Raw genomic sequence first — 24910 nt, 5'->3', positions numbered from 1 at the left:
CATCATAAAAAAACACATTTCAGCGACTGTCGTCTAAATATTGACGCATGTACCTCTCGTTTCTATTGGGTTTATATTGTGAAGCGAAGGCGAATTCACTGGATGCCAAAAATACTTGGCAACCCGAATGACGCCATTACGTCTACGTGCACAGTGACACGTTCAAGACGAACAAATGACTTGTAAAACACATGCACACGCGCCATTAAATAACTCAAATGCGTGCAAACATGTCGTTAAATAACGGGTATATGCCTATAGAATAATAGTAAAAATATTAAATGTTACTTGGTGTACAATAAAACGTCTCTTTTAACTTCATTATTATAGTATAAACTGACTGTAAATGTAGCGTAGTGTATTAAACTAAACGAGAAACCAAGAAAGAGAGAATTTTAGACTTTATTGCAGCAAAATCATGATTATTTATCTTCAAAGTAATAAGACAAGGTGCAAGTTGAAAAACAACAAAAAACAAACAAAAAGTTATATTAAACCTCTCACCTTACAAATATATGGTTATATAGTATGAATAAACAGGTACGGAATTCAATTTTATTTCAGATGTTCCAGAGAAACCAAACAATAACTTCACCAAAACCTGCCAGAGATGATCAGAATACAAATATCGAATCAACAATCAAAAACAAATAAAGGAATGAGAAGCCATTAAAACGCAATGCTAAAGTGTTTATGGACTCGATATGTGTGCTTATAGTGTTTGAGCACTACAACCGTTCAGCTTTTTGAGCTTTGGTTTGCTTGTACACCTCTGAAAGAAGAAGGTCTTCATGGCAGAAATTAGTCAGAAATAAAAGATAAATCAGCAAACTACATCTGATTTATGTGTTCTCACTAATTACGATCTTAGTTCTGTGCATGTTGGCACCTCACCGAATCCCTCTATTGCTAAACATCACATTTATTAAACATTCTTATAGGAAATCCTGATATTTCAGTCCAGTCAGATTGACGAAATAGTAGAAACGTCCTGCTGATTTCTTCATTTGAGCGCAGCAGTGTGTCCTCCACACCAGAGGAGGCGCTGTCACGCTTTAGCTGTCGTCCTGCAGCATCTCCTCAATCTCACGGTCCCAGTTATCGTCGCGATTTTCTGGGTCGACGACTACCTCGTACTCCTGAAGCTCCTGCTGCAGCTCCTTCTCCCAGTCGGCCGTCTCTTCTATCAGACAACGAATGGGGAAAACAAGAGAAATATTAAAGACTTTTTCTTGGAGAGCGGGATTTCAAAATAGAGAGGTCTTAAAGGTACAATAAACATCTTCCTCTGGGGAAGAAAAAAAACTCTTTAAAAGCCTCAGCAAAAAGAAAAATCATTACGGCATATAAAAAAAATCATTAGAAAAAATAAATTAAAAAATCATTACGCAATAAGACAAATAATTACAAAGCAGTGTTACAATGCAAAACATTAATAGTACTAGTATTTAAAAAGTGGCATTTATAAAACGCAGAGTTCCGGTCCTTGATTCTGATTGGTTGAGCCTCATTCGAAGCTGTTGTAAATTACTCTACAAACATACACCTTTGTTTACGTTTGTGTGTTGCTCGGCAACCACTTTGTTGCAACCACAACCGTTTCTGAGGAACTACATTGTTTGGCGGAAGAATGCTGTTTTTATTAATAATATCATTACACTTTATTTGCTCTGTTTTATTTTGTGAAAACTTACTACTCGTATGGAATAACCGTTTTATAAAAGCAATAATCCCCGTGAAGCTGTGGTTTACAGTGAATTTATAACAGCTCTAAGGAGGTTTTAGGCACTCTGCTTAGTTATAAATTCACTGTAAACCACGGCTTCTAGGAGCTAAAGGCCTGTTCACACCAAGCACGATAACTTTAAAGATAACGATAAAGATATAGTTCTAAAAATTGATCTAAATATTAAAGAATAGCAGAGTCCACACCACAACTATAACGATAAAGGCACAGAGAAACTATATCATTGGAATCATTTTCAGTACTATTTTTTTCCAGTTGATGAACGATACAAACATTGACAGCCAATCAGAATCCATCCTGCTATAACGAGCTCGAGAATTTAAAGCGGCAGATGCGCAATATTGTTCACTGGTGTGGACGCTAATATCGTTATCTTTATAGTTATTGTTCTTGGTGTGAACGGGGCTTTATTGCTTTAATATAAACATCCTTTCAGCATTAAAAAAATTTAAACATTTCATCAATTTCAATTTTTTTAGTTTAAGTTAAAGTACTTCAATAACTAAAACTAAAAAATTTTACTTAATAAAAAATTATATAGAGACATAAAAAACGAATAAAAATGACAAAAACAATATAATTTTTATATCGTTAACTTAAATAAAAATAAAAACATAATCCAAAAATAAAATCTAATTCATAATATTAACAAACAATATAGCAGTATATCACAGGGCTCAAAACTGCGACTGTTTTGGTCGCATATGCTCCCGAAATGTAATCTGTGCAACCCCAAAATATATTTGGGAGCATTTGTGCGAGTGCAAATAATTGTTGTGGTGTGACCTGTCTTCATTTCTCTGCAAAACGTTTGCGCTGTGAGCTGATACAATGAGCTAACCAACGTTACATAACCAATTAAGCTTCATCTTTACATTCTTGCATATTTTAGATTGGCTATATTATGAAATAATTTTCCAAATATTTAATACATATTTAAATACAGACTAAATACTTATTAGTCTGTAAACGGCCATTAACAGAAGACAGAGACACTGAAGACAGACGCAAAGAGAAAAAAATACTGTAGCTGGCAAAATGCGTGAAAATTCACTATGCGTGAAATATAGAAAGAAAATCTTAAATACTGAATTGGGAGTGGGGGTTTATATGAATGTATTTCTGAGGGGAACTGACTTCTTGAGAAGTTTAAATGACATTTTCTAAACAAAGCAGTGCAGCGCTGTAAACGGTAAGCAAGGAAACACTATAATGCTGTTCCATAAGCGCCACCTGCTGTCAGAGAGTGAATTTGCATCTCATTCAGCTCGCCCGCTGTTTGTTTCGTGCACATGTTTTATGTAGCATAAATTCACAAAGCTAAAGTCAGACCATTTTTGACCTTCCTCTCAGTTGGCAGTGTGATGCTCCTTAATATTCAGTGGGTGCTCCTAAATTTTTGTTGGTGCTCGTAACTTCTTGAAGTTGGGAGCACCAGAGCTACCAAGTAAAAAAGTTAATTTCGAGCCCTGTATCAACGATACTTGAATAGCGTGGGGGAAACTAATATTTAGTCTCATCAAAAAAAGAAAGAAAGAAAAAGTCGTTATGCTAAAAGAAGGCTTTGTAATAAAATTTGTTATAAAAGTCATTACAATGCAAAACATGATTACTATTATAGCATTATCACCCTGGTATTATTAAAAAAGTGGTACACAGAATTAAATAAATGTTTCTGAAAAGAAAATAAATAATGTTTCTGCACTAAACACCTACAAAGATAAAAACATATCAGCAATTTTGTAATTTTTGTTTAGTTTAAAGGGGTGGTTTATTGCAATTTCACTTTTTTAATGTTAGTTAGTGTGTAATGTTGCGGTTTGAGCATAAACAACATCTGCAAAGTTCAATGCAAACAGAGATATCGTCTTTTAAAATTCTGGAAGTTTAATGCCTACAAAAACAGCGGGTAAGGGACTACAACGAACTACTTCCCGGGTCTGATATGTCACTGACCCAGATAAACCCCGCCCTCGGGAACATGTAAGGAAGGGGGCGGGGCCATGCTGTGCTGCTTTAGAGAAGAGGAAGAGAAAACTAGGGGTGCACGTAAAAATCTATTCATATATGAATCGCGATTCTGTCTTCTAACGATTCTAATGGATTCACAAGTTTCAAAATTAATGTTCTAAAACAGCCTCTTAATACTGTTCCTCACGTCGCCCTGCTCTGCATCTCTCTCTCTCATTCAGATCGTCAGATCAGCTCCAACAAACTGTTCCAATTATACATTTTCACATAGCAATGAGAAACGTTATACATGGACGCATGTGCGGTTGCTGTACTGTATTAAAACTTTAATCAGAATAAAACCGTATATTAAAAGCTAACATAAGCAGTAGCATAATAACAGCGTATCTAAAGGTATGAGACAACAAACAAACAAGCATACCATTAAGAGCCGTGCTTGCACAGGTTCTGCGCCATCCTCTTCACTAATATCCTCTGCGTCTCAATCGGGCTCAAAATGTTAAGCAATATAGACGTTTCTATATTGTTATAAATCATTGTTTACAATACAACCGGAGCACATGCAGCTGAGCGAGGGGCGGGACATTTAAACGCATGCTCGGCGGTTTAGTGAATCACATCACACTGAGCCAGCTAACCAATCAGAGCCCATCACGTATTTCTGAGGGAGGGGCTTCATAAAAACAGGAAGTAATCGAGGCGTTTGTCAGGCGGTTGTTTTTAAAAAAATGAAGCATGAACACATGTTAGACTGCACCCCATAAACACAATCAAGCCTAGAAAAAAACCCAGTAAACCACCCCTTTAAGTAAAAAAAAATAAATAAAACTTAATACACAAATTCAAACTTAAAAAAAAAAAAACTATATCAATATTTGTAAAAATTAATAAGAAAAACAAAAACAGAAGATTTAAAGTTAAAATATAATTCAAAATATAAGGGCATAACAAAATAGTGACCGATAACAACAGAAATACTGAAGTGTTTTCTTGGACAGCAGGATTTTGAAACAGCTGCGTGTTAAAGCTACAGCAGGCCGTGTAACAGTCGTCAAACTCACCGTCTTTCTTATCCAGCACCAGCTGCTCCATCTCTTTCCTCAGATCCTCCTGGTTTATGTCACAGGCGTCAAACGCGTCGCTCACGAACTCAGACACGCCGGGGCTGGTGGAGATGTCCTCCTCCTCCTGCAAGCACAGAGAACAGTCACTTCATTTTTATTTTATTTGAACCATGTTTTGATATTTGATATTTGATATTTACAGTTCTGTGTAGTTGCACATCTTGTAGTGATCCCTCAACTATTCTGTTTTACTATTAATTAGCATATAATATCTGGAGCAAGCTTATTGACACATTTAAAAACCATTTTAATAAGAGACAGATTCATAAAATTGTTAAAACTAAGCAAACTGTATTTTTGTAAAATGTTACAATGATGCCATCTGATTGATTTCTTGTCTAAAATTCTTAAGGTTTGTTTATATAGGGATCTAACAGGTTTGATAGTCAAGACATATAAGAGAAGACCATTGCATGCATTCATAACTTGGCTGCTTCAAGTGATAGATACGGTCTGATCGTATAAAAGCAATTCAGGTTTGTTCTGATGGTTTCACAAAGCCTCTTTACATGCACAGCGAATTTTAATTGAGAATCCAAAATAAGACCTAAAAAATGTAAAGTTTCTATTGCCTTTTGGTCAATCATAATTGTAAAACGACTCATTTCTTTCCTTCTGACACACTGAAACAGAAGAAACACATTGAAACACATCGTGAGAAGCCTGGGAAGAGAATGCAGATCTGAGGCCGAGACGCTACCTCATTGCTCTTAGCTTTAGCACTGATGGCCACAGGCGGAGTTTTCGGTCTGATGGTTTCTGTGAACAGGAAAATACATGTTTATTTCCTTTTCCAAGAGTCTAAACAATGACTTTACTATTTATGACGAGTGTCAAAATCTATCCACAGCCTCATGAATGGATATACACATATAATCATGATTTGAAATGAGTAAATATTGTGTAGATTTCAAATAAATCGCTTTAGCTTTTGATGTAAATTTCATTTCCTTTATATTTCATTATATTGTATCAATGTTATGAGATTCTGTTATAGTTATTATTAATATTAATGCATCCAATTAGTTTTTATCTTTATCTTTAATTTTGTTGTGTTATTTGTCATTTTTAATAGCTTTTTTTTTTTTTTTTATAAGTCTATGCAGTTTTTTTAATTAAATTTAAATTTTTACTTTTAGTTATTTTTAAAGTTAATTCATTTTGTTGCATGGTTATTATTGCTAACTAAAACTAAACCATAAAAAAAAATAAAAAAAACATTTTCATGACTTATGAATTGAAATAAAATAACAATAAAAAAACCTTAAAACTTATTTTATTTTATTTATTGCCAAGGCAATATTTCTCATTTTCTTTTAGTATTACAGTAAATCAGGAAATAACTCAAATGTAATAAACCAAAGCATAATAAAAATAATTTAAAAAAATCCAACACAACGAAATTAATAAAACATTAGCTAAAATTAGATTGAAAACAGAAAATATTAAAATAACATCTATTTCAAAATATTACCAAAAACAATATTAGTAATACTGATAACACTAAAAAAACACTGTTTTGTTGTATTTTTGTCATTTTTATTAGTTTTTTTTTTTTTTTAAATGTCTACATAGTTTTTATTCATTATTATTTAAGTTTAAGTCTATTTTAGTATATTAAGCTACAACAAGAGTATTTAAAGTAAGTTCAAGTTTATTTTATATTGTATTTTATTTCAGTGAATGTCTACAGTATTTAATGTAATAAAAATGTTTTTAGTGGTTTCAGTTATCTATAATAACCCTAAATGGTTTTAGGAATTATATCTGACGTATCACAACCCTTCTTGCAGTAAGTGCATGAACACCTGAGATGTTCTCGTTCAGCGGCGGCGCTGCGTTCTTCTCCTCTTCTCTCTTTTCTGCCGCCTGTTGGTGAGCCGCGAGAGCCGTGAGCTGAGCCGACTGCTTGATCAGAGACACGCGGTAGAAATAATTCCTCCAGAACACGTCCTCCTTCACCCTGAAACACACACACACACTCAGACTCATCTGCTCTCACAGTCCAGGCATGAATAAACAGGGCATTAACGGAGCTGACTCTCACTGTTTGGGGACGAGGTCAAAGCGCATCCTGTTGAGCAGTTCGTCTTCCTGTAACATCACCAGAGCCACGGGGTACATCTGATCAAAGTCGAACTGGAACTGTACTCCGGCCGGAGGGTCGCGCAGGAAGTTCCTCTTGTCCTGAACGACAAAAAATAATAATAATAATAAAAAACTAAAAATCAGTCATGCGGTTTTGGTTTAAAGTAGGGCTGGTAATTTAACGCGTTAATTAACTACAGTGAAAAATAACGAGTTAAAATTATTAATGCATTTAACGCACTTTCCCCGCCCCAAACCTACGTGGTCATCTGACATTTCATGATTGATGACAAATATGATGCAGGGCAACAACTCACTGCGTGATGGAGCCTAGAGAACCTGCTTAGAATGTCCCAAAAAATTCAAGATATGGGGCAAAAATGCCTCTGTTTGAGTTTTTGTCTCATATTTACATCATATAGTTAAGCAATATCACACGAGTGCAAATGTGATACTGATCTTATACAACAGTTCAGTAAGTAAGAAGTTAATTCATAGCTTTCAGTCAAGACTTGGAGGGCAAAACATCCACAGAACTGCAGTACAAGCCTTTCAATTTCCATCTGTTTCACAGCCGCAAATATTTAGATCACTTCTCAAAAGAATAAAACAAAGGTATGTGAACAAAATGTAAGTTTTGCAATCCATATTAAGCACCAATATTTCAATCATTAAACAGTGTGACAAAACATTCTAAAGTGCCTTAATATATTTAAAACAGTAATATTCTCTATATTAATGATGCATTACATAGGCAAGCAGATGAGGCCGGAATATGAACACAATCCGCTTAATAGTTCAGTGTTTTCCTTATAATGAAACCATTTAACGTGGAACTTTGCACATTGTGTTTTTATTCTGGGTTCACCTGCTTGCCTGAACAAAATATACATAATCAATAAGGTGTTTACTGAATTTCGCCTTTTAATATCTGCGTTTTACGACATTACTACTTAATGTAAACTGCGTAAAAATAACTGGCGGTCAGTGGAGCAAAGCTTAGTTTTGCCCTCCAGGGGGGCGTTCCTATAAGCGTGTGACGTCACGTGAAAACCATCAATAGTGTGTTATTTAAGACACAATGTTGTCTGTTTTGCTCAATTTTGCCAACAAAAATATAAGGACGAAGCAGAACTGTTCGTCTTTGAGCAACACACAGCGGCATTTCATTTCTTAATGCACGTTTTGAATTGACGTGTTTCAGAAAGGCGGGGTATAGAGGAGCAACAATAATGTATGTAGAAAATAATGTGTTTTTAACCTTAAACCAACTTTATGTAAGGTTTTTAACAAATGTAAGTTTGTGCCACTGCTGATCTTTCTCTTTTCCGGATGCCTGATTACATTCAAAAAGTACCTTAACAATGCCAGCAAGAATGCAAGCTGTTATGAAAGGCATAGGAGGCCATTTTTGTTATTATGTGAATAAATACTAGTTATTTGCCCAATAAATGACAATAACATTTTTAGATTTAAACAGTTTTTTGACAGATTCCTAAAATATTTGTGTTTTCTCTTTATCATGACAGGTGGTCTAATAAATTATTAAGCACTGTATGTTTTCATAGCATTCAGTTGGCTCGTTTGTTTGAAGGACGTTGGGCAGAATGTGGAATAGTGTGTTTTTTGTCGATAAAATTAAAAGAAAATTTGGCTTTAAAAAAAAAAAAAATCTGATTAATCGAAAAAATAATCGGCCAACTAATCGATTATCAAAATAATCATTAGTTGCAGCCCTATCTGAGGGTAAATTATTAAAACAATATTTCAATAAAAAAAAAACATCTTCAATTTTAGTGTACTAATCATTTAAATATGGACAAAGCTCACAGCGGATAAAGCGAGCATCTGCTGTTGAATGGTTTCCTCCTCGTTGTATCCGACCCAGGGCGGCACCGCGGCGTCTGTGGACAAAAGATTGAGAAAAGAGTGCATAAACAGATTTTTCTTTGAAATAGCTGAACAAAGTCACAGATTCATGCATTTATGTCCATACCTGTTTTCCTTGCATTTTTCTCTTGGACAAATTTTTCTTGCTCCTTCTGAAAATCTCCCAAAATGGTCTGAAAGAGAATTGAGTCAGAGATGCGATAAGCTCATATTTATTGGTCTGAAACAGAGTTATTATCCTTAAGTAAAACTAAAACTGTAAATAAAAATAAACAAATAAATCATTAATTGAAATAAAATAAACTTTAACTGAAATGTATTTTATTTAATCTAGCAGCCAAGGCAATAATGAAGTTGTAGTACTAAAATAACTAGAAGTAATAAATAAAAAATAATAAATATAGACATTTAAAAACAAACAGCCACAAAAAAAAAGTACCAAAAATATAACTAAAATTAATGAGGACAGAAAAATAAAATCTAAATCTATATTACTGAAACTAACAAACTAAAATGAAATTATAAAAATTAAAAAAAAACTAATAAACTTTAAATAAACTTATACAACTTATAAATAAATAATTATAAACAAACTTAGAATTATAAATAAATTATAAATAAACTAATAAAATGAAAAAAGCACAACAAAAATGACTCAAAAACTAACTAAAATGAAAAAAAAAATATATATATATATATAAAAAGTATACAGACATTAAAAAAACTAATAAAAGTGACAAAAACACACACAAAAAATTACTAAAACATACAAAATATTAACAAAAATATATAAAAGTAAATCAATGATACTATAATTACACTGGTCAGGATTTAGTCCTTAATTTTAAAATCAAAGTAAAATGCTTTTCATCCAGACTGAGACTAAAATACACTTCATCATTGATAAACATTTTACATTTTTAAATTCAATGGCAATGACACAGCAAGATTAATAGTCACTCTTAAATTTAACATGAAAAATCTAAGGTTGTATAATAAAGCTATACTTTCTTTTCTTAAATCACACAATAAAAATTATACAGTTCATCATACAGTTTTTCAAATTAAATTTCTAAGAACATGTCATTAGTATTTCAAACAATACTGTTTTATTTCACCATCTTGGACAATTTAAGTCCTGAAAAGAGTAACTCTTTATTTCTCCATGATGTACCTTGTCGATGATGCCGTCGATGTTGCTCTCCTCCACCGTTTTCTTGATAGTTTGTGCCGTCTCCGCCACAGAATCTGAGATCTTCTTACTGGCGCTACTTGCAAAGTTCAGAATGAAGCCTGACAGAGACGCGAGTATAAAACACACATTAAACTCTGCATAAAACACATACATAAGACATCAGACTCATAACAAAACTCATGTTTACATTTCCTGAAAATAAACAGCCCTCCTATCACATATGATGATATAATTATCATTTGACATTACATAAATATACTGGAGAGTTCTGCATCAGAAAATACACTGTAACACGGTAAAGTTTGATATATACTACCAGTCAAAAGTTTATGAAAAGTAAGATTTTTAATGTTTTTAAAGAAGTCTCTTCTGCTCATCAAACCTGCATTTATTTGATCTGAAGTACAGCAAAAATATAAATATTTTTACTCTTTAACATTCTATGTGAATATCTGTTAAACTGTCATTTATTTCTGTGATCAAAGCTGTATTTTCAGCATCATTACTCCAGTCTTCAGTGTCACATGATCTTCAGAAATCATTCTGATATGCTGATTTACTGCTAAAAAAAAAAAAAATTATTATTATTATAATATTGAGAACAGCTGAGTAGATTTTATTCAGGTTTCTTTGATGAATATAAAGTTCAGAAGAACAGCATTTATCTGAAATGATGCTGAAAAGTCATCTTTGATCACAGAAATAAATTACTTTTTAAAATATAAAGCAGTTGATTTAAATAGTAAAAACTATTTCACAATATTTCTGCTTTTGTTGTATTTTGGATCAAATAAATGCAGGCTTGGTGAACACAAGAGACTTCAATCGCATTATGTAGCGATCATAACCCTCACAAAACCTACTGTAGCTTTACACTGGTGTATTATATTATCAGCTCATATATATGTGAGCCTGGAGCACAAAAGCAGTCATAAGCAGCACAGCTATATTTGTAGCAATAGCCAACAATACATTGCATGGGTCAAAATTATAGATTTTTCTTTTATGCCAAAAATCATTAGGATATTAAGTAAAGATCAACTTCCATGAAGATATTTTGTAAATTTCCTACCGTAAATATATAAAATCTTAATTTTTGATTAGTAATATGCATTGCTAAGAACTTAATTTGGACAACTTTAAAGGTGATTTTCTCAATATTACAGATTTTCAAATAGTTGTATCTCGGCCAAATATCCTCCTATCATAACAAACCATACATCAATGGAAAGCAATTTGCATTGACCCTTACGACACGTTTTTTGCGGTCCAGGTTCACATCTAGTGATTATATGATAATATCATCTGTGTGTCACCGCTGAGTCCTTTGGCCTGCTCTAGGATGTGTTGTGTTTCTTCGGTCTCTGTGTTGATGTTTTTCTCCTGTTTGTCCGTTTTCTCTTCATTCTCGGACTCTGCGCCCAGCCATGAGCTCCAGCCCTTAAACATGCTGCCGGCGCTCCGTCTGTCCGTGTCTCCGCGGTGAATTTAACGATCTCTGATGGTTTTAATCATGAGCACTTTACACCATGATTCGCATCCGCAATGGGCCACATCAACATCAACAACAACAACAGAGCGCTTCCGCCGTCAAACACACAGCAGCGCTCCGCAGCGCCCCCTGCAGCGCGGGAGGAACGGCACAGTTACACTGACGCTTCGCATCTGATTGGCGTTAGATGATGTGTTGATTGCTTTTAATATTGTACACTTTCAATTAAATGTTTCTAAGTGTTTGTAAAAGCTGTTTTTATGAACGTTTGGCGGAGTTTTCTTTGCACTTACACCGTTCTGACCAGCAGGCGTCGCCGCTTCGAAACACCGAATCATTTCGCGACGCAATCGGTTCAATTGATTCAAAGTTTCGAAACGATTCTGTGCGAATTTTTCATCGCCATTCCCTCTGGTGTGTCTTTTCTGTTGCTAGATATTACATTTCCACGGCCATGTACTTATACACTGACACGGTGATCGGAAGTGTTTGCTTTTCTGTAGACCAACAACAACAACAACAAAAGATAACATTAAAGACAGAGCTCACTTTCAGAGACAGTCATGTAAATGAGATTGTGTGAAGCATCAATGAAATATAAAGTGGCCAGACTCGATCCAAAACATTTCTTATGTTTATTCAAAGACGAGTGGAAGACATCTGTGGTTATGCTGTTGATCACCAAAACATAACATCAAACAGAGAAGTGAAGCTTGGTCTTTCTTGTGAGTCATCATTGTTCACAGATTCGAATCAGGTTATTTTGGTCGTTTTGTCTACATTAATGGTCCATATCTACATCAAAATTTGAAGACATCCTGCCATTTACTTTAAGTTCTGGACCCAGTTTGGTTTAATGGCATAAGCAGCAGTGAGCTGTGTATTACAACATAGATTGCTATTCATCACACTCACACACTCACACACACACACACACACACACACACTGACCTGCACTACAAACATTTTATCCACCTTAAGTGCAATACTTTACTCATTATAGGTGCGATATTATTTAATTATTATATATTAATATTATTGTGGCTTTTAAACCGGGACTTGAGTCTTAATTTCGTACCATAACATGTAAAATGTGAGCTGGTTTGACAATAAAAGTTCCTTGAATCCTTGAATCCTAAATCAACTGCAATGGAGCTGTCAAGATGCATGGGCCAGTTGTCTTTAGGGTCTATGGCCTTCTTGTTCAGGTGAAGATTAGGCTACTTGAAAAAAATCCCAAAGCCCTATTGTACAGGCCCGATGACAGGTGTTTGACAAGACTGTGCTGTTTAATTGACCCTGACTTGAATATGTGGTGGTCCTATATTCACCTAAGTCTATTTGATGATGCATGCTTTACATTCTCTCCTGCCACCTAATATTTATAGTGAATCCATCACTGTCAGCTGAAGCCTGATTGATCCTGAGGACTGTTTGTAACTGTTTGTAACAATTTGCACAATTAAAAAGGGCAACTCTTGGAAATGTTTTTTTGAAATCATTGGTACAAATTCACTCATTTGAGGTTTGCTGACTAAGAACTCAGTGATACCAGAAGTTGTGGGCTGGACCTCATATATAATTTGTGCAGACAGAAGTTGTCTTATTTCCTGTGTTGAACCCTGATTAAGATACACTGAAGGCAATAACAATGAGGTCTCTGCAAATCATCTTATTGTTGGTTGTTCTTTGTCTCAGCAACTTTGTTGCAAGTGCAGGTTAGTGCTTTGTGTTTTTACTGTTATACGTTTTGGTCATTTGTGTGTTACAAAGCATTGCAGCAGTGTTTACATTAGTTTAGATTTGACCTACTTTCCGTCATTTCACAGTTAGGGTTATATATGTAAAGTGGAAATAATCTTTAAACAGTGATACATTCATTTTGTTATTTGTATTTGTATTTGTATTTGAGTGCATCTAAAATGCCTGATAATGGTTAAAAACTTTACTCACCCCCATGTCATTCCAAACCTCCTTCTGTGAAACATAAAAGAAGATATGAGAAATATCAGTGTTTTTCCCCTCATTTTGGACAACAGAAGTGAATAATCACCAAAACCATCGGATGTGTATTATAGTGGATGCATTGTCTCTTAAAGTGATCGCGCCTAATTTACTAGCTGCTGTCGGTGTCCTTAATCAGAGAAAATCACTCACAGCTCTTTACTGAACTACTTTGTAGTTTAACAAGAATTGATCTATATTTAATTTATACAGTGAGGACTATGGAATGCCATTTTATATTTGATTATTCAGTTTCTGTACCTGGACACCTTCAAACTTGAAAAAACTTAAACGTTGTGTAAATAGCACAAATAAATGTATAGAACAAACACATTTTAAACTATTTCATAACCAGCTACCTGCCCGGGAGCAGCGACAGATCAGTCAACTGTCCCAAGCATCTTTCACAGAGACTTTCTCAGGTCAACATAACTAGCTAATAACTTCAGTAACATTAGTGTGCGGATCAATGAATGCAGGAGAAGGGGAGCGATAACACAGATATGTGCGTGTCTGTGTACAGCAGTTAAACTGAATATCTCCTTGTTTCAGATGATGAGAGAGATGAGGACTCCTGGATAGCCTCGTCGACTGATGGTGAGGCTTGTTTAAATGTTTAAATACGAGTTCGGTTCTGTCAGTCCTGTCTTCCTGTGTCTTGTGTTTCTCCTCCTCTCGTGCCCATATTTGGTTTGTTCTTGTCCTCGTTTAGGTTCATTAGGTCATTAGTCCCCAGCCGTGTGTTATTAATCATCTAGTTTACTTCTGTTTATAATGCTGCCTTCACGTGCTATCAGAAATTTCCTATTTCCCACTTATGAAGTCGTGATTACGAGCTTGTCGTATTCAAGTGCTTTAATGTTGGAAAAAATAAAATGTAGCATCCCATTGGTTGACAATCATATAAACATTCACCGCGCTATACATGCAGTTTGCTGACAATTCTGGAATTTCGGTCAAATACATGCTGATTTCACTGCATATAAAACATACAATATGCTTCGAATGATCGTTAATATCTAGCCTATAAATACAATACTTTAGCGACAAGACAAAGGGATGTAGTTGTTGTGAGAACAGCATTGACAGCAGCAATGTTCCCTCCACCATGTTTAAAGTTTATGACCCGCCCAACTCGGAAACTCGGGTATCAAAATTATTTCCGAATTTCCCAGTAGTAAATACGACTTGAGAGGCCGTTCACGTCCAATTTCCGATTAGGAAACTCGTATTTACGATAATTCCGATAGCACGTGAAGGCAGCATAAGCCCTGTGTTCTCTGAGTCTGGTATCTCGCTGTTAATTGTCTTCCTGTGTTCCATGTCTCCTATGTTTGAAGTATTGGATGAATAAAAATCTATGTATTGGAAAGATTCCCTTGTCTCCTCGTTCCCTTGCTCCAAAGGATCGTGACAAGTTCATATGGTTCACCAAGCGGTCATATTATAATTATTATTTTGCGTCCTCCATAGTATTTTAGGTTTCGTCTGGAACCGTACGTCTCTTTAGATATTCAACTGCATTAAGCCCACTGATCTGCCACTTAACATCATATTGAGCAAAACCCAACACATACAGGTGCATCTCAATAAATTAGAATGTCGTGGAAAAGTTCATTTATTTCAGTAATTCATCTCAAATTGTGAAACTTGTGTATTAAATAAATTCAATGCACACAGACTGAAGTTTATGTTTTTGGTTCTTTTAATTGTGATGATTTTGGCTCATATTTAAAAAAAACCCACCAATTCACTATCTCAACAAATTAGAATATGGTGACATGCCAATCAGCTGATCAACTCAAAATACCTGCAAAGGTTTCCTGAGCCTTCAAATGGTGTCTCAGTTTGGTTCACTAGGCTACACAATCATACGGAAGACTGCTGATCTGACAGTTGTCCAGAAGACAATCATTGACACCCTTCACAAGGAGGGTAAGCCACAAACATTCATTGCCAAAGAAGCTGGCTGTTCACAGAGTGCTGTATCCAAGCATGTTAACAGAAAGTTGAGTGGATGGAAAAAGTGTGGAAGAAAAAGATGCACAACCAACCGAGAGAACCGCAGCCTTATGAAGATTGTCAAGCAAAATCAATTCAAGAATTTGTGTGAACTTCACAAGGAATGGACTGAGGCTGGGGTCAAGGCATCAAGAGCCACCACACACAGACGTGTCGAGGAATTTGGCTACAGTTGTCGTATTCCTCTTGTTAAGCCACTCCTGAACCACAGACAGCGTCAGAGGCGTCTTACCTGGGCTAAGGAGAAGAAGAACTGGACTGTTGCCCAGTGGTCCAAAGTCCTCTTTTCAGATGAGAGCAAGTTTTGTATTTCATTTGGAAACCAAGGTCCTAGAGTCTGGAGGAAGGGTGGAGAAGCTCATAGCCCAAGTTGCTTGAAGTCCAGTGTTAAGTTTCCACAGTCTGTGATGATTTGGGGTGCAATGTCATCTGCTGGTGTTGGTCCATTGTGTTTTTTGAAAACCAAAGCCACTGCACCCGTTTACCAAGAAATTTTGGAGCACTTCATGCTTCCTTCTGCTGACCAGCTTTTTAAAGATGCTGATTTCATTTTCCAGCAGGATTTGGCACCTGCCCACACTGCCAAAAACACCAAAAGTTGGTTAAATGACCATGGTGTCGGTGTGCTTGACTGGCCAGAAAACTCACCAGACCTGAACCCCAGAGAGAATCTATGGAGTATTGTCAAGAGGAAAATAAGAAACAAGAGACCAAAAAATGCAGACGAGCTGAAGGCCACTGTCAAAGAAACCTGGGCTTCCATACCACCTCAGCAGTGCCACAAACTGATCACCTCCATGCCACGCCGAATTGAGGCAGTAATTAAAGCAAAAGGAGCCCCTACCAAGTATTGAGTACATATACAGTAAATGAACATACTTTCCAGAAGGCCAACAATTCACTAAAATGATTTTTTTAGTTTTTTTTATTGGTCTTATGAAGTATTCTAATTCGTTGAGATAGTGAATTGGTGGGTTTTTGTTAAACACCCTTTTTACCTTGTCAAAAACAGCTGTGTTCATAGCGAGCCGTTTCGGTGCATTGCTCTTTAAATGCTAATGAGCTTTGCTCACATTTTGAAGGGCGCATTCGCTTCAAAAACAAAAGTAATCCACTGTGTCTTCAGCGGCTCAGACGTCGGGAGTAAATAACGACTGCTATGTTCATTATTACATCCAACAACAACAAAAGATCTCAATCGCTTAGGAACCATTCTTGTCTACCCCTGCTCCGGCGTCGAAACAATGGTGGACTGTGTTTGCAGCTCACTCAGGGCGGGTCTGTGCTAAAACAGCAGTGTTGGTCAACAGTCGTGGGAGGGGCCTGGGTCTGTGTGACGTCACTTTGCCAAGAATCTGAGAACGGCTTGATCTGAGAAAGTGCTTATGTCTTTCTTGTGGGGATTTAAAAAAAGCACTGGGTGCATTTTTATCATAGGGTGGTTGTGTACACACACTGCCAAGTGCCAACACACATTTAAGTTGAAACACCATGCAAAAGTGAATTGCAAAGTTCAGAATGAAGCCTGACAGAGAAGCGAGTATAAAACACACATTAAACTCTGCATAAAACACATACAAGTTTAAGTTCAAGTTGAGCTTTATTGTCACTCTGCTACATGTGTGGACATATAGTGGAACGAAATGTCGTGTCTCGCAGGACCACGGTGCTACATACTAGTTAAATATAAGATAAACATACAACAGTGCAAATATAGGAAAAACAATAGATCTATACAACAGTTTAACCTAACTTTAACCTAGAGCACCTAACTTACTCCCTTCCGGTGGCGCTGCTCAGCTGCGACCCGGACTCGTTGGCTGCACGTGTCTACGCTGTTTAATGTTGTCTGTTTGTTTTTCTTAATCATTTATTTTTACTTCGGATGGTGGCACGTCAGCAAGCCACACAATGTCGACATTTGCACATATTATTGTTTGGATATTTATTATTTGGAATCTTTTATCGCCATGGCCTCTATCAACTACTATGTGCGGGGAGACCCAAACTCTCATTTCATACACAAGAGAAGCCCTCTTCCTGCTTTCATCTCGATCTGTCGATCTAAATCCGATGGTGGACTTGCCGGAGGAGCTGAAACGGAATTCAGATCAACAGCGGCAACACCGGAGAAGAGGTCGACGGGCCCCCTCTTCCTTCCATCATCTTTGGAAATGTGAGATCACTTAGAACTAAGATGGACGAACTTCGTATTAACACCAGGTCGTGCTTTGAGTATCGAGACTCAAGTTTATTGGCATTTACAGAGACCTGGCTTCATAAGGATATTCCTAGTTCAGTTGTGGAGATAGAAGAGACCTTTTTATCTCCCGAGAGAGTTTGGCAGTATTTTATTGTGTGTAGCATATATCCCTCCTAACGGCAATGCATCCAGAGCTGCCTCATGCATATCAGACTGTATTCAAAAACAACTACAGTGAACCCCGGGTGCTCCAGGTCTTATCATGGGTGACTTTAACCAGTGTAAACTTGAGTCATTCTTACCAGGCTTCTTCCAGTATGTTAAAAGTGCGACAAGGAACAGTAATATTCTGGATAAATGTTATGGTAACATCAGGGAGGCTTACAAGGCCAAAATTAAACCCCCTTTATCAACATCGGACCACAATATAGTTCATTTCATACCAACATATAAGACTGTTTTGAAAAGGAATAAGCCTTTGGTTAAGACTGTAACCGTATTGAATGAAGGAAATGTGGAAGCATTAAGAGGGTGTTTTTTATGTACGGATTGGTCAGTATTTTATGATGCAGATTTGAACACAATGACAGAGATGACCACTGATTATATTCGTTTCTGTGTGGATACAATACTTCCTAAAAAGGAAGTCAGGATGTTCCCAAATAACAAGCCTCATATAACAAAAGAGGTGAAAGCCTGCATCAATAAGAAAAAAGTAGCTTTTATGAAGAAGGACTGGGTTGAGTTGAAGATCGTCCAAAAGGAACTGAATAAATTATTATCGGAAGCTAGGAAACGCAAAAGGGACTACATTGAACAAAATATTTTTATCTATGAACAATAGGAGATTGTGGGAATCTTTGAGGACAATTTCTAACATGGATTCTAAAAAACAATGCTTTGTAACAATTGATGATTTTAAGAAAGCAAATGAGCTGAATGAGTTTTTTGTACGGTTCGATAATAATGATCCTGTCCGTGAATGTGAAGTGATTTTACAAACTGTTGAATGTGGTATGGAAGCCAGATTATTTGTGAACCCTCAAGAAGTTACTTCACTTTTTCGTAAAGTTTGTACTAAGAAATCAACTGGGCCGGATGGTGTTTCGCCGCATCTTTTGTGGGTGTGTGCGGAGGAGTTAACCCTGGCATGGTGTCCGATTTTTCACTTGACAATCATATGGTTCCACTGTTATGGAAAAAGTCTATTGTAACACCTGTTCCCAAAAAATCTGGTGCTTCCGATAATAATGATTTTAGACCAGTTGCTATAACATCTGTAGTTATGAAATGCTTGGAGAAATATGTTGTGTCTAGACTGAAAAGTAATGTAAATTTATTGTTGGATCCTTTCCAGTTTGCTTATAATGAGAGAAGAGGGACTGTTGATGCTGTCAATACTGTTGTTCACTTGACTTTACAACATTTAGAGAACCTTAATGCTTATGCACGGTTACTTTTTGTGGACTTTAGTTCAGCTTTTAATACGCTTCAGCCAGAGTTACTCTTGGACAAGCTTGTAAAAATTAACGTTGATCCTTTTATTATTAAGTGGCTTTTTTCCTTCTTAACAAATCATACTCAATGTGTTAAAGTAAACGATATACTATCTGATGTTAAATCAGTTAGTATAGGTGCTCCTCAAGGTTGCGTATGCTCTCCCATTCTGTTCACTTTATATACAAATGATTGTTTTAGTAGAAATAAGAACAACTATTTTATAAAATACTCTGATGACACTGTAATACTAAGTCTTTTAGGAAAGAATCAGGACATAACAGAATATCACTCTGAAATTAGGAACTTTGTGCAGTGCTGTAATGTAAATCATCTTATTGTCAATGTTGGAAAAACTAAGGAAATGATAGTGGACCCAAAAAGTTTGGGTGATTACAGTCCAGTAATTATTCAAGATAACACTATTGAACAAGTGGATACATTCAAGTATCTTGGGGTGGTCATTGACCGTTCATTGACTTGGAAAGCCCACATTGATTATTATCTCTGCTCAAGATTCCAGAAAAGACTATATTTTTTAAGAAGACTTAGGTTGGTCGGAGTAAGTAAAGAAATCATGTTGTTGTTTTATCAAGCAGTTTTGGGAAGTTTATTCAACTATGGAATGCCAGCTTGATACGGCAATCTTACAGTTCAATCAAAATCACAGCTTGTACGTCTTGTTAAAGTTGCCATGAAAGTCATAGGTGTAAGAGAGTATACATCACTTCAGTCTATTTATGAGTCGTTGGTTTTTAAGAACGCGCAAGCAATAGTAAGTGATTCAAGCCATGTTTTATTTTCAACATATCAATTACTGCCATCAGGGAGGCGTTATAGAGTTCCATTATGTAGAAGTAATCGCTATAAGAATTCTTTTATACCGGTATCCATTAGGATTTTAAATGGTAAATTGTAGTAACTGTGTTAATTAACAAGTGTTGTTGTTGTTGTTGTGTGTATTCCTGCAGCTTTGAGTCCAAGACAAATTTCCTGTAAAGGACAATAAAGTATAACTTTAACTCTAACTCTAACCATCTGACTATAAATATACTAAATACTATAACTACTATAACGTCTCGGTTACATAGTTAACCCTCATTCCCTGAAGGAGGGAACGGAGACGTACGTCGGACTGACCGACGAATAGGAATCTCGCTAGAGAGGCCAATCTACTTCGAGTGTAACTAAAACGAGCCAATGCACATTGGCATGCAATCATATGCAGCAGCTGCTCACCTCGCAGCGCGGGTATATAATGAGCAGCAGGTGCGTTGCATCTTTAGGTTTTCGCTGAGGAGCCGAACAGGTAAGGCGGCAGCATCAGCGGGGTCCAGCGACTGTGGCGACGGGACGTATGTCTCCGTTCCCTCCTTCAGGGAACGAGGGTTACCTATGTAACCGAGACGTTCCCATTCAGTCGGTCACGTTCGACGTACGTCAGACTGACCGACGAATAGGAATCCCTACCAAAGCGCCACAGGAGCTGCCCCCTTCCAGCGCTCTGTAGCCAGCCCCCTGTACCCCCTTGCTTAAGGACGGTGGGACAGGGCAACCACAGAGAGTGTCGATCACTGCTGTTCCCAAAACCCATTCAGTGAGACTTTTGGATAACACTGGGAAAGCGTACCCTTTCACTGGAAAGGAACGCTGCGGAAGCCACATCCTTCCCCGAAGGAGTTATGTGGAGAAGTACATATGGACTAACCCCATAGGGCTGTACTACATATGGAAGTACTGGGGTGACTCCAACCTGACGAGAGGTGGGTTCTCCCAGAGGGAAAGACATGGGTTTGTCTAGGAGCAACCCGTGGAATAACCCATATGGGATCCCCGTAGGGTCACACATATGGACCCTAGCCTAAATCCGGTTCTCAAGGATACAGCGGAGTAAAGGCCTGGCGCCGGACGCTCCGCCACGTCTGGCTGCCGAAGGGTGATCGGAGGACTCAACAGGGTCTGCCTTGTAGGGACTCTCTGGAGCAATAAGCGTATGTAACGCAGCAAGCCGACACTAAGCCGGGACCTCTCCGTGCCTCTGACCTGAGGTGAGAACACGTGAGGAGACCGGCTCGACACGAAGGCTATAAAACCTAGCGAACGTGTTAGGTGTCGCCCAGCCCAGGAGGATGCCACGCCTCTCGTGGAGTGGGCATGCAACCTGAGCGGGCAGGGCACGCCTTGTGCTTGGTAAGCCAAGGCGATGGTATCCACTATCCAGTGGGCCATCCTCTGCTTGGAGACAGCCTTTCCCTTCTACTGGCCTCCATAACAGACAAAAAGCTGGTCTGAGGTCCTGAGGCTTCGAGTTCTGTCTATGTACAGTCGTAAGGCACGAACTGGACAGAGCAAAGCCAGGGCTGGGTCTGCCTCCTCCGGGGGCAGCCCTTGCAGGCTCACTACCTGATCCCTGAAGGGAGTGGTAGGAACCTTGGGCACATAGCCAGGCCGGGGTCTCAGTACCATGTGGTTGTCACCCGGCCCGAACTCTAGGCACGATTCGTCGACCGAAAATGCCTGCAGGTCCCCTACCCTCTTGATGGAGGCCAATGCAACCAGCAACAAAGTCTTCATAGACAGAATCTTTAAGTCTGCTGACTGCAAAGGCTCGAAGGGAGCAATCTGGAGTGCTCGAAGCACCAGAGCAAGGTCCCAAGAGGGTATGGAGGGAGGTCGAGGAGGATTTAACCGTCTCGCCCCCCTAAGGAACCTGACGACCAGGTCGTGCTTACCCACAGACTTACCATCGATGAGGTCGTGGCATGCGGAAATAGCGGCAACATGAACTTTGAGGGTGGAGGGGGACAGCCTACGCTCCAACCCATGCTGCAAGAAGGAAAGCACGACACCGATCGAACATCTTCGGGGGTCTTCTCAGCGAGAAGCACACCACTCGACGAACAGGTTCCACTTCAAGGCGTAAGCACGTCTCGTAGACGGTGCACGTGCCGAAGCGATGGTGTTAAGTACCTCAGGGGGTAAGTCACCTAAAACCTCCGGTGCCCCGTCTCTGAGAAAGCAGATCCTTCCTCAGAGGAATTCGCCAGGGAGGGGCTGTCGCGAGGAGTGTGAGTTCCGGGAACCAGGTCCGGTTGGGCCAATAAGGCGCAACTAGCAGGACCTGCTCCTTGTCCTCCCTGACTTTGCACAAGGTCTGTGCAAGTAGGCTCACTGGGGGAAACGCATATTTGCGAAGGCCCCGGGGCCAGCTGTGTGCCAGTGCATCTGTACCGAGTGTCCCCCCGGACAGGGAGTAGAACAACTGGCAATGAGAGGTTTCTGGCGAGGCAAACAGGTCTACCTGAGCCTCGCCGAACTCTCCCCAAATCAGCTGGACCACCTGGGGATGGAGTCGCCACTCTCCCGGTAGCGCAGCTCGTGAGAGCTCGTCGGCCGCACGATTGAGCACACCCGGAACACGAGATGGCGGGCGAGTTGCGACATGCGACGGGAGCGCAAACCCCCTTGATGGTTGATGTACGCAACGGTCGCAGTGTTGTCCGTCCGGACCAGCACATGTTTGCCCCGTAACGGCCCCTTCAGGTGGCTCAGGGCAAGGTGTACTGCTAGCAACTCGAGGCAGTTGACATGCCAATGCAGTTGGGGGCCCGTCCACACCCCTGACACTGCATTCCCGTTGTACGTAGCACCCAAGCCGGTGGCAGAGGCATCCGTGAAGACCACGGCATGCCGGGACACCTGCTCTAGGGGCACTCCTGCCCGAAGAAACAAGGGGTCTGACCACGGGCTGAAGGCTTGGCGGCATTCCAGAGTGATTGCCACTCGGTACGTGCCGCGTTGCCACGCCCATCTCGGGACTCGGCCGTGAAGGCAGTGCTGAAGCGGTCTCATATGAAGCAAACCGAGCGGGGTTACTGCCGCTGCGGCTGCCATATGCCCCCGGAGCCTCTGAAAAAGTTTCAGTGGGACCGCTGTCCTGCCTCTGAATGTATTCAGGCAGTTCAACACCGACTGAGCACGTTCCTCTGTGAGGCGTGCTGACTGTTCGACCGAATCCAACTCCATACCGAGAAAAGAGATCCTCTGCGCTGGGGTGAGTTTGCTCTTTTCCCAGTTGACCTGAAGGCCCAACTGGCTGAGATGACCAAGCACCAAATCCCTGTGTTCGCACAACTGCTCCCGAGACTGAGCAAGAATGAGCCAGTCGTCGAGATAGTTGAGGATGCGAACACCCTGTTCTCTCATGGGAACAAGGGCTCCCTCCACGACTTTCAGAAAGAAAAGGAAACAAAGGATTTACCACCCGGTCCTCCTCCGGAGGAAGGAGCGGTGCAGTCACCACCTCCTGAAGAGCAGTCCCAACCATCTTGTGGGATGCGGCGCATAGTGCAAAAGATTTAGTAGTGCAATGCTCAAGTAAACATTATTTTGTAGTGCAATGCTCAAGTAAACATATATTATCTTATTGAGTCTTTGTAGCAGGGAGTGTTTGTAGAAAGTGTCTAGTGTGCATATAGTGGGACGAATGTGTTACTACAGGTGGTTTGCACACTCAGAATTGCACTTAGGAAAATTGTCAATAGTTATTTATGAGTTGGGGGGCTGAGGTGTTCATGGTTTCAGAGAGGGGACAGGGAGATTGGAGTTAAGAGCTCTCACAGCCTGGGGAAAGAAGCTGTTGAGCAATCTGACAGAACGAGTCTTGATCCGGTACCTTTTTCCTGATGGCAGGAGCTGGAAGAGGTTGTGGGAGGGGTGGGTGGGGTCCTTCACGATGCTGGAGGCCTTGCTGGAGCATCGTGCAAGAAAAATGTCCGGGATGGAGGGGAGAGGGGTACCAATGATCTTTGCGGCAGTGTTCACTGTCCGTTGTAGGGTCTTACGGTCAGCAGCACTGCAGTTCCCATACCAGACAGTGATTCAGCTGGTCAGCACACTCTCAATGGTGCCCCTGTAAAAGGTGGTGAGGATAGGTGGAGGGAGACTTGCCCTTTTCAGCCGACGGAGAAAGTAGAGGCGCTGTTGTCCCTTCTTGTTGAGTGACGTGACGTTGGTGGTCCAGGTGAGATCCTTTGTGATGTGCACCCCCAGGAATTTAGTGCTACCGACTCTCTCCGCGGTTGAGCCGTCGATGGTCAGTGGGGGTTGGTCAACAGAGTTTCTCCTGAAGTCCATCACAACCTCTTTTGTCTTACCCACATTGAGGAACAGGTTGTTAGCACCACACCATTCAGCCAGCTGTGCCACTTCCTCTCTGTAGTGCGTTTCATCGTTGTTGCTGATGAGGCCTACCACAGTTGTGTGATCACCAAACTTGATGATGTGGTTGGAGCTGGACTTGACAGTGCAGTCGTGACAAGTCGATACATAACAAGACAGTTGATTGCATTTCTTCTAGCAAACATCAGACTCATAACAAAACTCATGTTTACATTTCCTGAAAATAAACAGCCCTCCTATCACATGTGATGATATAATTATCATTTGACATTACATAAATATACGGAGATGTTCTGCATCAGAAAATACACTGTAACACGGTAAAGTTTGATATATACTACCAACTTATACTTCAAGTTTTTGAACAGTAAGATTTGGAGATGGAACATTGGAGCTGTCAAGATTTATGGGCCAGTTGTCTTTAGGGTCTATGGCCTTCTTGTTCAGGTGAAGATTAGGCTACTTGAAAAAAATCCCAAAGCCCTATTGCACAGGC

At 39.2% G+C, this 24910-nt stretch overlaps 1 protein-coding gene across 1 annotated transcript; it reads right to left on the bottom strand.

Annotated features, from left to right (window-relative positions):
• Nucleotides 1-383: 383 nt before the first annotated feature.
• On the bottom strand, nt 384-11602 carry syap1 (synapse associated protein 1). The gene is made up of 9 exons (XM_058764400.1): nt 11332-11602; nt 9995-10113; nt 8927-8993; nt 8761-8834; nt 6890-7029; nt 6651-6805; nt 5543-5601; nt 4780-4906; nt 384-1183 (listed from the first exon to the last, which is right to left on the bottom strand). Exons 1-9 carry the CDS (start codon nt 11462-11464, stop codon nt 1056-1058), a joined length of 1002 nt encoding a protein of 333 aa, XP_058620383.1. The 5' UTR covers nt 11465-11602; the 3' UTR covers nt 384-1055.
• Nucleotides 11603-24910: the final 13308 nt, after the last annotated feature.

The sequence above is a fragment of the Onychostoma macrolepis genome, chromosome 23 (genome assembly GCF_012432095.1).
Source record: "Onychostoma macrolepis isolate SWU-2019 chromosome 23, ASM1243209v1, whole genome shotgun sequence".
NCBI lineage: Eukaryota > Metazoa > Chordata > Actinopteri > Cypriniformes > Cyprinidae > Onychostoma > Onychostoma macrolepis.
Note: the sequence above shows the minus strand (reverse complement) of the source record. Positions and strands in the feature narration are given on the sequence as shown.